This window comes from Cyprinodon tularosa, unplaced genomic scaffold (assembly GCF_016077235.1).
Source record: "Cyprinodon tularosa strain WSP-4 unplaced genomic scaffold, ASM1607723v1 ctg330, whole genome shotgun sequence".
Classification (NCBI taxonomy): domain Eukaryota; kingdom Metazoa; phylum Chordata; class Actinopteri; order Cyprinodontiformes; family Cyprinodontidae; genus Cyprinodon; species Cyprinodon tularosa.
In genome coordinates, this window is record NW_024039042.1 from 504,797 (window position 1) to 519,099 (window position 14,303).

At 38.3% G+C, this 14,303-nt stretch overlaps 1 protein-coding gene across 1 annotated transcript; it reads left to right on the forward strand.

The window, feature by feature from the left end:
- dalrd3 (DALR anticodon binding domain containing 3) lies at nucleotides 1-13,831 on the forward strand. Its single transcript, XM_038293850.1, has 13 exons — nucleotides 1-458; nucleotides 2,521-2,828; nucleotides 2,950-3,266; nucleotides 5,967-6,025; nucleotides 6,127-6,228; nucleotides 6,325-6,389; nucleotides 7,872-7,930; nucleotides 8,901-8,983; nucleotides 9,153-9,279; nucleotides 9,969-10,027; nucleotides 10,138-10,254; nucleotides 10,346-10,414; nucleotides 11,600-13,831. Exons 1-13 carry the CDS (start codon nucleotides 222-224, stop codon nucleotides 11,717-11,719), a joined length of 1,722 nt encoding a protein of 573 aa, XP_038149778.1. The 5' UTR covers nucleotides 1-221; the 3' UTR covers nucleotides 11,720-13,831.
- Nucleotides 13,832-14,303: the final 472 nt, after the last annotated feature.

The following is a 14,303-nucleotide window of genomic DNA, read 5'->3' on the forward strand; positions in this document are numbered from 1 at the left end:
AAACAGAATTTTTATAGAGTTCCGCTGACAGTAAACAACCAATGTTGTTCCCCCCTGCACAGCCAGTATCTGACATCGACCAGCAGCTACCGGACCAGAACAGCTCACATATTCGCTGCTGCTTCACCGGCTCAGCAAACACTTCAGCGGTTCCGAAACGGTTATTAAAGGAGACTGAATGAGTAGATAGCCAGCTCAGCTCACCTGTCAGCGCTGCGGTGATGATGGAGGACATCGAGGAGCTCTCGCCACTGCGGATCACCTCCACAGTGCGAGCCCTCAGTTCTGCACTGCGAGGGAAGCGCGAACACGTCCACGGCCCAAGCAATGGAAAGGGAGAGAGCTTGTGTCCCGAACCGGAGAAGCTCTGGTTCAAGGAGAGCAGCGCCAAAAACCTACGGACCAGGGACTTCTTGTCGCCGAGCACGATGCTCAACACGCTGTATGCGGACGGACAGGTTTGTCAATCGTCTTACACTCATTCGGATAAAAATATTTTTAATTGTCATTTAATAAAAATATAGTACCCATTACAATAAATCGCCTGTTGCACAGACAGACTGAAAAAAAAATCTAACTAAATTCGGGACCCTAACTTCACGCTCTGACGTCACATTAATTAACACGTAAATAGCTCCTACGCCAAAACTCCTCAATTTATTTCTCCGCTGAGGAACATAGTTCCTCTGTTCATTAATCGATGCTGACCTCTATAGGTGTTCTGTTTAAAAGTCAACCAATTAGACAAGAGGATGGAGCTATCTCCCTTTAAAAAGTAGACATAAAATTATCCATGCTTTCAGATAGAGCATAAACTGGAACAGTTCCAGTATTGATTTAAATATATCGATATGAAGCCGTTGATGTCCATCCATTGTGTTCAGGCAGACATGGGCAGCCTGCAGCTGGGATTATTTACCCCTGAGTGGCAAATCTAATGTGGGTCAACTGGCTGTGCAGAAATGCAGCCTCCATTTCAGAGCACAGACTGTGGTCATATGAGGCAGCCTTTATTTCCTCACCCCTTTCAACTATTTATTATTTTAGATTTTTACCTTAGAAGAAACTGTAATATTATTTTTTTAATCTTTTGGAGTAGTTGGAACAGACATGGGCCAAGTAGCAAGAAGCAGGTTTCTGAAACTCCCACTTAGGTGCTGCAAAAACCCCCTATGCCAAGGCCCCTAGCCTGTTTCCTCTGAATATATGGGGCATAGACAAGCATTACTATGCCCCTTCCCCACCTGTTGCTGAATGCTAAAAAAAAAAAAAAAAAGCTGTATGGTTTGGTGTATCAAAAATAGATGACTGAATACAATACATTAAATTTACAAATACTTGTAAATTTTATGTTTTTATTCTATATTTCTGTAAAAACTTTCTGCCTAAGTCTGTTTCTTATGAGCAGAAAATACAATAAATGTGATGATATAATAACTAGGACTTTACTGATTCTACTGTTATTGCAGCAGCCAGAATGATTCCTGCTTTTCACTGCAAAAAAAATGTAGATATTAGTGTACAATTCTGCAGTCTTAGCTCTTTGTTTGTATGTACTAAAATATTGGCTTGTTTATTTAACATTGTCATTAAAATGGAGACAAAAGCATATTGCAGTCACTTAGAAAAAAGAAACTGGTCTTTTTGTCTGAATTAAAGCCATAATTTAATCAAATGAATAAACAAAATGTTTCTGTTTTCCTGAATTAACAAGGTAATTTTTTACAAACATCAATCAAAATGCTCTGTTTTTATGAATTTATGAGATAATTCTGCTGTGATTTCATAGTGGATGTTCATTTACTTTCCTTTAAAGAAGCTTATCTTTGTATCTTTGTTGAGTTTAATTCATTTTTACTTTCCCTTTTGGGATCAAGATACCTGTAATTATCTTGTCTCTTAGTTATTTAGATTTATTAGATCAATATTAGTTTGTCGCCCTTTCAAGGACAGCTGCGTGTTGGCCACTAAGTCACAGTTTTTTCTCATTAATCTCATTAATCAGAGAAACAGGGCCTTATATGTATAGTTTTTTGTAAAATTATCCCATTAATTCTCAAAAACACTGCTTTTTAATGTATTTTTTTATTAAAAAAATCTCATTCATGCAGTAAAACAGGGCTTTCTTATATATATTATTTTATAAAAATGTCTCCTTAATTCAGAAAAACAGGATCTTTTATTTATTTTGTATAAAAACGATCCTGTTAATTCAGCAAAACTAAACATTTTTATTAATTTGTTTATGTTACTTAATATTGTTAATTTAGAGAAAAAAAAAGTTTTTAATTTATATTTACAAACTTATCACATTAATTCAGAAAAAAAATAATGAGTTTCTCTTTTTCAGTCAAATGCAACATGCAACAAAATGCACTATATTAAGTCTTAGCTCACTCTGGTTTTGGAGGACATCAGTATTTGTGCAATGAAGACAGTTAAACTAATGTAGAAAACATTTCTAATTAAAGAAAAGAAACATTGGGATTACAAAAAATGTTTTATTTGTGTCTCCATTAGGTTCCCCCAGCTGTGATGGCCCGAGTCCTGTCGCTCCGTGGCAGTGGGGTTCTCCCTGTGGCAGGTGGGGAGGTGATGGGTGAGGGCCTGAGGCTGCGAGTGGACCGGGTCGCAGCCTTCAGGTCTGTCCTTGCAGGGGGAATCAGCGAGTATCTGAAGCCCTTGAATCAGAGGAAGGGATGCGTGGTGCTTAACTGTCCCGCGCTGCACCCTAAACCCAACACACCCACTCCGGACACTCTGAGTCTGGGCCAGCTGAGAACGGTTCTGCAGGCTGACCACATGGGGGCGCTGCTCAGGAGACAAGGGTGAGTATGAGATAGGATTAGATAAAAAGTGAGTGGAGTAAAGGGGTGTTTGCAACCATATTCTAACTGTCTTGATATTTATTTAATTAATTCATGATTTAAATGTTCTTCCTCGCCTTAGATTTGAAGTTTACTTCTGCCCAACTCTTCCCGAAGACAGCGATGTGGCCAGCTTCCTCCATGCTCTTGGCATTGATTGGCCCACAGCTCAAGCTAACTGGACAAATGATGAGCGAGAGGAGAAGATCCAGAAAGCGCTAGAGAGCTCTCCTTACAGAGAGAGCGGAACGGAAAGAGGCAGGAGGACCAGCGGAGGAGGAGGTAGAAAGGCTGCAGAGGAGGAGGAGGAGAACGAAGGAGGGCTCAGGATTAATTTAAAACGGGTTTTCCAGGAGGAGGGACTGCTAGGATACGACCCCACCCTTGGCACCTGCAAAGGTAAGGCCTGGGATAGGGAAGGTTTCTTCTCTGGTTATTCCAGACCTTCCTCTACTTTTTATGCTCAAAACCCTGTTATATTAATGAAGTTAGAAAACTGGATTCATTGTTGAAAACAAAATGAAATACACCTGTGCTGTTAGCAGAGAGGAAATTCTCTAATCTGGTTATTGAGTTTATTCACTTTTTCTGCTGATTAAAAAATTATATTTAGCCTTTATTCAACCAGGTTAGTCCCACTGAGATCTAAAATCTATTTTGCAAGAGAGACCTGGCCAAGAGGACAGCAGCATATGTTAAAACACATAAAACACAAAACAAATCCGAAAACATTAAAACTATGCGGAAACTCTAACTTAAAACATTTACACACAGACATAGATACAGACATTGCATGGATTTAAAAATTATTTTAAATATCTTCAGCATCACAAGGACTTGAATGTGAAGTGTAGACTGTAATTTGTTCCAGGTAGTGGCTGCTGAAAACCTTAAGCTTTTCTTGCCCACCTCTGTCTGTCCTTTGGAGACAGCTAATTGTAGGACATCCACAGATCAGAGATTATAACTTCCTTGCTTTCTTGTTAAAAGACTTGTCAAATACTAGTTAAATAGATAAAGACATAACAGTGAGTTGGACATCTGGAACAGAGGGAGGGCCAGTTAACTTGGTATTAGAGATCTCAATTAAGGTTTAATGATTTTGCCAAAAATCAAAGTTAGGATTATTTTCAACCAATATTGTGATTGCAATTTTATTGGGATTTTCCTTTGCACTAAGCAAAAGTGTGTCGACATTTAACTCCAGGGTTTGACATTTTTCATGACCTTGAAAGCCAGCTTGTGCAGAGTCCAGTGTTGCAGGACTTTACTTTAAAATTTGCATTAAAATTTCTTTCTTCTACTATAATACATAGAGCTAGGTGCTAGCTGCAACTTTGTGTTCCCTTCTGTGCGAAAGCATACTCACTTTAATCGTTTTACTGCCCCCTAAAGGGCTGCAGGGAGAAATATAATGTCATACTCTTGTATGTATTGTGACTAAAAATTGGGTGTCTCTGCGATTTTGAAAATTGCATTTTCATTTGCAGTTATATTGCAAATGCAATTAAGCAGACGACAGCTGGAAATAAAAATTAGTGCCCCATGGTACACATTATCAAGTCTGGTAAGATAGTGAGCATAATCATTTATGTACAATCCAACAGCACGTACAAGCCAATAACAGATTCCCTTTTACACTAAAAATAAAAAAAGCATTTATTTATGTAATACAATCCTAAAAGAAGTTTCAGTTTTCTTTTAGCAAGATAAAGAATGTGGTCCTTAAATGACAATAATCGTCAATTAAAATCCTCAATATTTAAAACTGGAAAACAACTCATTGGTTGACCTTTTCTTGTCAAAAGTCTTTCAGTCAGTGAGGATTTTGTGTTTTTCCCGAAGAAGTAAAAAACACTTGTAACTCATTTGAATAACAGCTCTATTTCAGTAGATTAAACAGTTTCGTCAGACATTTCCTGTGCATAATGCACGCTAATAATTAGATCCGATATAGATGTAAAGGATAGTCTTCATCTCTGAGTCGACCAAACAAACACATCCTTAGAGGAGCAGACTGGCAGGTGTCTGCCAGAAACCCTGTGAGTGGAGCCGTTTCTGTAAACCTTCCTCCATCAGACTTGCTTCGTCTTTATTGGTGTTTAATGGCAGCATGTTTTCAGATTGGTAATAATAAAGAGGAAATAGTGAAATAAATACATTCAGAAAAAAGGTAGCCTAGAACTACTTTAGCTTTGTTCAACATGATTGCTTTCTACTGATGCCCAATGGCTTAATTTTTTAAGTAAATTACACCTTCCCTGCTCCTTTTAGCAGCAAGAAGCTCCCAGTTAAATCTACTTTCATGATCTGATCATCTGCTATGAAAACTATTGTACCTTTTCTCTTCTTTAGGAAGCCTAGAAAAAGTCTGAGAACTCTAGCAATTAATAAAAAAATACCAGTCGCTGTCACTGTGCAGATTAGCTGCAAAAAGAGCCACTTTGTCTAAACTTTGAGCAGAAATGATGAAGTTTTGTTTCACATCACCACTTGCTGATAGAAGGAAGTGGGTTTGTTGATGGATGGGAAGGAACAGGGGGGGCAGAGGGGGTGTTTCCTGGAGGGAGCGGAGCGAAATCCTCGCTCCGGCCTTTGAATTGAAAACTGCTCTGCGCTCCACCATGTTTCTTCCACTCTTCTCTGCTCACATGCTCTGGTGTGGATCATTCACTTTTCCAAGACAGGGAGGATTACTCAGAGATGCATGAATCAGGCGATATGTCCCTTTGTGCATGACTATGATAAAGGATTAGTAAAAGTATCTGAATGACTCTGGAACCATCTTATTTGAGCAGATGATCTTTACGTTGATATTCCTGCCAGAAATTTCCAGACCATGTTTTGGTCCGAAAAAAAAAAAAAAAAAAAAGTAGAATACCCCTGCTGACTGTAAAGCATGGTGGTGGAAGGATGGTGATTTGGGGTTGATATGTAGCCAAAGGATCCAAACATTTTGTCTCCTGGTTGAGAGTTTAGCATCTTGTACCATACATTGGTAATAAAGTGTAATGAAGCTAATAAGGCATCTGCAAAATTCAATTTTTGCAAACTGCAAACTGTCTTGTGAAAGAGTTCCTTATTTATTTTAATCTCTAGTTCACAGAGACAGTGTTTCCCACCTGGCTCAGCTTGATCTGTCCACAGCTGACATCACAGTAAGACAAACAAACACACCTTCATCGCACACAAACGCCACATGTTGCAGAACTCTTTGTTCTCACAGAAACTGTCCTTCCTGGCTCCTTTCTTTCTCCAGGAAACCATGGTAACAGTGCTACATGTGACTTCTTGTCAGGATGAGTTTCGCCAGCAGCAGATAGCGGTGCTCTGGAGAGCCAGTGGAGCGACGCACAGTCAGGTGACTACAATCATTGGCCCTCAAACACATCACAAAGCTCATTGTGATCCTTTTTTTTTTTTTTTTACCTGCTTTTGCTTGTTTCTGTGCCTGCAGAGACATCTTGTGTGTGGGCCTGTGAAGACCCCCGGTTCTCACCTCACTGCTGCACAGTATCTGCAGTAAGATGCATTACTGTCTTGATATATTGAGTCTTTTTATTTTATAGCTCCTTTTATATCTTAAAAGCTTTTCTTCCAGGGAAGTGTTGTTACACCTATTAGTATCTAAAATACCCTGGACAGCCCTTTCCGATTTGGTGCTCACATAAACCGAACAAATAAAACACACTTTTTATCAGAACGCGTGCAGAAAACTGAGTAAGCACAGCATGTTCTGTTGCACAAATTAGAAAAGTGTCAACAAAACAACACAAAGAAAATATCAGTTTTCACCTTTTTTTTTTTTAATCAAAAATATACTTTTAGGAGTAGTTTTATTGCTCCCTACTTTTTACTAACGATTGTTTTGCAAATGGATTAATCAGCCGATTATTTTTTTCGATTAATCGATTAGGGCCCTGTTACACCTTGCAGATTTAGACAGCATACGCCTGATGTTCCAGAATGTGCCAGACTTTTTGTATATCAGGCATACGCTGGTCTAAATCGTCATGGTGTCACAGGCGCTTTAATAATCAGATAGCAAAACTTTTCCACTTAAGGAGTTTTGGATACAACATATTGACAGACATAAATGTTTTTGTTATCTTAAATTAAAATTCTTAATGTTTTTTAAACAATCTTGGTATAATTACTGCTCTAATTGGGTCGCTTTGTCAGCTAAAGGCATGTTTTAGGGTCTCTATTCTCCAATTAACGATTAATCTGTTTCTAAATTAGTTGGCAATTATTTCAATAATCAATTACTTAGTTTCAATCAATTCGATACAATTTTTAATAATAATAATAATTGAACGTTATTGATCTCACATTGGAGAAATTTACCTGATATGAGGAAGTAGTGTTACCCCAACTTGGGTAGTTTTTGGGTGCTCTACCCACTTAGCTCTATTTTGCTATTTGGAAACCTGCAGGATTTTAAACCACATTGGGGGAGAAATGGTGGATTGTTCCAGAACTCTGCGTCTTTCCACTGCAAAGTGGGACACTTGCTCTGGGCTCTAACAAGGCTAGTCGTCTGAAATGGCATTTTCTGTGCCTGCTTCTTTAATTGCTAAACCAAATCTCCAGCCGGTTCTTTGTCCCCTTAAAAAAATGGAGAACATAATGAAATCAAATTAATTTGAGAACCCAAATAAGCAATTGTTTTATTGCTGATCAAAGTAAAGAAAATTTAGATTTTTATGTTTTTCTTGATTGAAGCATAACAAAAATCTACCAAACTTTGACTTTTGCACTAAATAAACCGTCATTTTGGGTTTGCCATCACACCCCTACTGTCCTTTCGTAGCTCCAGTATCTTGCTCTCCTTAACAGTGCTGTTTGTATTCACAGCTAACACCAATGGCTAAAAATGTAAATTTCTACACTAACTAAATGAAAGAAACATCAGAGATTGTTATGTTTTTATTCCATTAGTGTAGCAGTATTTTTAAGTCCAGGGATTGGTGTTAATGCAGCTTTGTTTTCTCTCTGGTCCAGGCTTAGAAAAGGTCAGATGAAGGAGGCCTCCGAGATGAAGTATGGAGATAAAGTAGAAGGTGCGTATCGATTGAAAACTGTTGTGCTCTTTACATAAATTGCTTTAAAAAAGTCTTCATGCCCCTTGAACTTTTCACATTTTGTTACATTACAAACACACTCCTCAATGCATTTAAACAGGTTTTTATGCAATAAGCCAGCGAAATTGTAGCCTGACGTAGTCCGACTCAATTCTAGTCAGAATATGAGTCTGATGCTGCTCCATAGAGCTGTGATTATGGGGCGTGTTTCGAACGAACCAGGAAAAAAATTGCCTCTGCACTCAATTGGATAGACCTACAACCAATAAGAGCAACGGAGTGCGTGACGTACGTTAAGCGACGCATAGTTGTTGTCCACAAAAATCAAAGCGTGCAGTTGCACGCCTATAATAAGAAGATGAGCCTTGATCGCGTTTCTCTGTTCCTCTTTTAAAATTAATTTGCTGTCGATATCTTCTAGAACAGACCTAATAGCAGAATCTACTCACCTAAACTCTCCAGCGGCAGCCATTATTGTTGTCACCCAAGCGCGCTTTGGTCACGTTGTTGATTACGTTACTGTTGATCATCTGTCCATCATCGTATAAAGCCCGCCCTGACAATTTGATTGGATCGCCTGACAGTGGGCGATAATACTCGTGCTACTATGGAGCAGAGCCAGACCGAACTTCCCGACCTCAAACTTTGTGGGCGGGACTAAGTTCGGAATGGCACCCAGGCTAGCGAAATTGGTGTAAAACTATGAAATGAAATAGAAATTGAAAAAAAAAATGGTTTTCTAACTTTACAAACTAAAATCCAAGCAATCTGAGTTGCATTGTTATTAAAAGCCCTCCATACTGTACTTCAACTTATAATTTCAGTAAAGAGGGGTAAAGGTTTTGTGAGGTACTTTAGTGTGTCACCTCCTGTGTTTGAATGCTTTAAAATAACCTAAATAATCTTATATATGTTGGAAATAAATTAGGCAAATCAATTGCTCTTTCAGGTCAGACCTGGGATGACATCATCAAGGTCATGACCTCTGCCACCATCCGATTCGAGCTGCTGTCAACTGTTCACACAAGTCCTGTGAGTTAAAACTCTGTGTTCACCTTAAGCTGTCCTGAAGGTGTACGAAGATAAATAGATTATTTGGTTCTTTATAAGAGTCAAACGTGTTTCTAAGTAGATCAGCTCCTTCAGGCTGCTGGGATATTCAAGAAGGTTTTCCAAGCAATTGTTTCCCGTCTGTGTTCAGGTGACGCTGGACGTCCAGAAGGAAGGAGGCGTGTCGACCAAAGGGCCAAGAGGAGGCGTGTTTGTGATGTATAACTGCGCACGACTGCACACCCTGTTCGACAGTTATGAGCGAGGAGTGGAGAAGGGTAAGTCACTTTTCAGCAAACCTGAAAACATTAACTCCTATAACTGTATCTGCTCTTCTAGCTTACAATAACCTAAATTATCCTTTATATTTTTTTTCTATTATGCATTTACTTTCAACATTAAAAACTACCAGATGCTAAATGCTAAAAGAGCAACCCACTAAACACAGTTATATCAAAATAGTGAAAAATATATAAACATTTTGCATTCAAGGTGAAAAAACTTTTTGTCCATTAATATGCTCTATCCAGTAGTCCTCAAAGGGCGAAGCTTTAGTCTCACTTGGTTTAAATTCTTTTTAAAACCTTCTTTAAGGAACCTTTTGCCATCTGATGTTTAATCGATTAATCAAAGAAAGAATCAACAGATTAATCAATTAGCACAATGGTTGTTAGTTGCACCCCGAAGCTGACCTTTTTAGAGCAAATATAAAATACGTTTATCCAATTGAGACTTTTGGTAGAAAACATTTGGACTTTGATATCTTGATTTTGGAGAACAAATTACTGTGGAATAGTTGCTCATTACTGTTGATCACAGTGTATGCTGCCTTCAGTCATACATTAATGCAAACAAACATGATAAAAGAAGATGTAGCCATTATGTGGCGGACATTATTATATCTATATAAAAACAAGGAATGTTGTTGCAGGGTAAATGCTTATAGTGTTTTTTTGACCCGCTGTAGGTTTGTACCCAGAAATCCCTGATGGCTCCAAGCTCGACTTCTCTGCTCTCAAAGAAGAGGTACCATTCACTGTGTCTTCCTGATTTCTGTAGATTCAAAATTTTTTTAATTGTCTTATGTTTGTGCGAAGCTTAAAAAAAAACCTCCATGTTTATTTTTTCCTTAACAGGGTGAGTGGCTTTTGCTCTTCAATTACCTCATTCCTTTCTCTGAGCTGCTCGACCAATCAGGACAAGCGTTAGATTGTGAAGGGGGAGGGGCCAGAGTTAATATTAAAACAGAACAGGTATGTTTAATTAATGATTTTTGTCCTTATTGTTTGATATCTAAAGTTTGTTGCAGGTTTAAATGTGAGTTCTTCCTTTGTTTCGCTTCAGATCTGCAAGTTTCTGGTCTCGCTCAGTAAAGACTTTAGTTCGTACTACAACAGAGTCCATGTGCTGGGGGTAAGGACAAGTTCATGTCTTTGTGTATTCATAGATGACCCTGTCGGGTAAATCTACATGTGCTGAATATACTAAAGATTCATTTGAATTTCTTTCTTTACAGTTAGCTAGAAAATTGTTTCCATGCTGTCTTACCTTTGTCACGTTTTGCCAAGTTGCATCCAAAAATCTAAATGGGCGGAATTTTATTTGATGGATCTCTCTTTTGCAAATAAACACATTTTCAAAGTATAAAGCAGAGGTTAGAAAATATGGGCCCTCTCTAAAATGCAATATACAAGAGGATCTTCCACCTATACATGCTTGCTTTTAATTCATCCTCTCACCTTCACGTAAAATATGAAAAACTGCAAAACAATTTACCGCTACAACAAGGTAACAAGCAGCCGGTTAAGAATCTCAAGTTTGCCTTTGAAGCATTCACTGCTTTATTTGTGCCCACAACATGATGCTACCATCACCATGCTTTCTGTTGGGCATTTAACACACAGGATTAAGATTTAAAGTTTATTTTTATTCACGTCTTATTAGAGCACCTTTGCTCCTCTCAGAACAAAGTTTCATTCTATTGCTTTTCTCTAAGAATTGCCTTGTTTTTTTTGCCCTCTTTGGCCACTTCAAAAAGCAATTTAAAATCACCTTTACTTATGAAAATAATCTACCACCTTTTTAGATTTTCATATGTAGAAAGATGGTATTGTCGCCTCCCTCGGGTGGTGTTCCAGGCATGTCCCATTGGGAGGAGGCCTTGTGGAAGGCCCAGGACACGCTGGAGGGACTATGTCTCTGAGCTGGCCTGGTGTCACCTCGGGGTCCCCCCAGAGCAGCTGCAGGAGGTGTGTGCGGATTGGGAAGTCTGGGCGTCTCTGCTTAGACTGCTGCCTCTGCGACCCGGCCCCAGATAAAGCGGAAGAGGATGGATGGGTGGATGTAGAAAGAAAGAAAATAAAATTTTCATTCCATTTTAACATCTATGTAGGCAAAAGATTATAGTGAAACCAGTGGATGTTTGTTGATGCAGTGTGACAAACTGGAACCAAAATTACATTTTGCAAAGCAAGATATCTTTATTTGTTGTATATTTTGTTTGTTTTTATGGCCCATTTCTACAAATAATGGCATTTTTTTTTATGTGTGCTTTCAATCCAACACGTCCCTCCCTGACTTTTTCCTCCTTGTTTCCAGGAACCGTTGCCTCACCTTTTCAACCAGATGTTCTGTCGTCTCCATCTTCTACAGGCCTTGAGGGAGCTCTACCACAGTGCTCTGGAGACCCTCAACCTGCCCCCCATCAGGCAACTATAGCCTCAACATAATCCCCTCATCCCTCCCTGTTTGCCTCACCCATCCTTTCCCTAAACTCTTGTCAGTTGTGTATCTAGCTGAGACACAGTGTTACAGATGATATAATATTTCTACACCCCTCGCTCCCAGTGTTGGTGGACATTCTGGAACTGAATATTTTATAAGGTGCTTGTTAAATTAAAGATGGACAGTATTAAAGGGATAATTTGGGATTTTGTCTTGGACAATGGGTGTGGGCGTAGCAAGAGGTTCTGCCTTTAGGAAGCATCCCATTCATTTCATTCCAACCCCCCTGCTTGTCTTGCATTTCAAGGAAGTTGATTTTCCCAGACTCTTATGTCCTAATGAGAAACCGACCAATCAGAAATGTCAGTTTTCCTTCATCGCTTTACATCAGTACACCTAGAATCAGAACACTGAAACAAGAACGGACCAAACTGCAGTCAGTCGTTTTGTTTTCATGTCCAAACCTGTTTGTTCACAGCTCTCAGAATCAATAACACACGAAAAGCTCTGCTTTATAATTTTGTGCCAAAATCATGGAGTAATATGAGTCTCCCAACCAATAGGCAGAAAGATGTAACTCTAAAATGTCTCAGTGTATGCTTTTTGACCAACACGGACTGATCAGAGAAGTTTTGTCTATTTTAGGATGGATTTGATCAAAGTGACAGGTTGATACCGGTGGAAGTTCTTATTTGCTTTAGAGAAGAAGTGAGAATCAGATTTGACAGCCTAACACTGGACTAACAAAACCTAACCTCCGGCAGTCAGCTGCGCCGTTTTCTTTTTGTAAACCTGCAGTATATACAAAGTTTTTGTTTGTATTTTGTCTGACATTATTGATTTTTCAGGTGTTGCCATGATGCCAATAAAACAAAAACCCTAGCTTTTCTGAAATGCCAAGTCAGACCTACACCCGCCTTTAAAAGATTTCAATTAAATGAATCGGATTTTAAATACAGGGTGATTCAGCATAAAGAGCACTCTGCATTTACTCAGTGCATCTATTCGTGCCAGTTCTATAAAAAGCCTTAAAATTAATCTTTTATAGTATACTGTAGGGTAAGCTATGAGTTCCTGCATGTATAGGTAGCACCATCTGAGGCTGAGGCCATTTTCTCTTTTACACAAGGTTAGAAAAAGAAGCAAGTTTTAATGCAAGTTGATCTTCATGTGAGGACATGCAGTCTTATCATCAGTCAAAGGCAGTGATTTAAAAGGTTAAAACAGTTGGAACTAAAAACCAACATGCTAGACCAGGGCTAAGTTTATCTTACCTCCAGAACACAATGGGGTGAACCATGAGGAAGGTTTCCTGGACCTTCAAATCTGAGTCAAAAGCTAAAGTCATGGTAACACTAACACAGGAGATGATAATTGTCTAAGAGTTAACGGGAAAAGAAAACAAATCGACATAAACTTCTCTTCTCCAGAACTAAAACATTTCTTCTACTGGTTGAAACATTAATTGCTCTCTGCCTCTTCACATCACCTCCCCACTGCTCTATGCCCAACGGAGGTTTTCGGTCATTCAAGTTTACTACTGTGTATTCGTTCATGACACTGAAATATTTATTGTCGCTTTAAAAAAAAAAAGAATAGCTATGTGTTGGTTGTGTATGTTATGCACACACGTCTTAATCAAGTTGTGTTTATGCAGTGAACCCTTCATCAGATCCAATTTATTCCGGTGGACAAATCACAGCTGTTAGTATTATACTGTAGAGTTTTAAACAAAAGCCTTAGCAGATATTAGGTCTTTGTGCCACAAAGTTGAAAAGAAGATATAAACTAGCATGAAATTTAAACATTAAAATCCTATTTATAGAATTGTGAAGGGAAGCTGTGATTGTTAATGTTTCCTTCATTTATTGTCTTAATGTCCCACCAATTATTTCATTGTCTGCTCGATGGTTTTAAACATATGTTCAGTTGGTGTACTGTAAACAAATCTAAAAAGTATCAAAAACTTTTCAAAGCATGACTATTTGTTCGATTCTATGTATTGAACGTCTATATTTTATGGACCTCTTTTGCTTAAAGATTGAAGATGCTATTTATGCCCCTGTAATTGCAACAGTATTAAAGCAGAGGATATGCATAAATAAAGACTTTCTCTGTTTTCCTTTTTCATTTTGCATTGACATCTGACATTTAACTGTCATTGACATTTAACTGCTCCCCCTGTAGACAAAGAGTACATAAATGCTCCGAAATGTTTTTGAGTTTTTTTTTTTTTTTTTTTTCTTTGCTAGAACAAGTCATTACAATTATTAACTAACATAATTACGTTTTCTCTGTTCTAAGCAACTAAATGGGAATATGTTTTCCTTATAGTTTAAAACTAGTTGCTTTATTATAGTATGCCAACCACTGAGTAGAAGTCACCTGAGGTTTTTCTCTTTTAAAAAAAAAAGGCTTCAAAAGATATTTTCTTTGTTAAGGCTAATGTTTACTATTTTTCGATTACTGGTAATTTACATTTTTTTTACATTAACTGCCCACGTCAGTAGGCAGCTCTTTTGTTTCCTACTCTTCTATTGGATGAACCATGGCCAGACACACATGGATTAATCAGTTC

Bases quoted from the DNA above. Each gene is read 5' to 3' on its own strand.
- dalrd3 (XM_038293850.1), top strand. From the start codon at position 222: ATGATGGAGGACATCGAGGAGCTCTCGCCACTGCGGATCACCTCCACA. The intron at 6,390-7,871 runs GTAAGATGCATT...TCTCTGGTCCAG, and splicing joins ACTGCTGCACAGTATCTGCA to GCTTAGAAAAGGTCAGATGA. The intron at 10,415-11,599 runs GTAAGGACAAGT...CCTTGTTTCCAG, and splicing joins ACAGAGTCCATGTGCTGGGG to GAACCGTTGCCTCACCTTTT.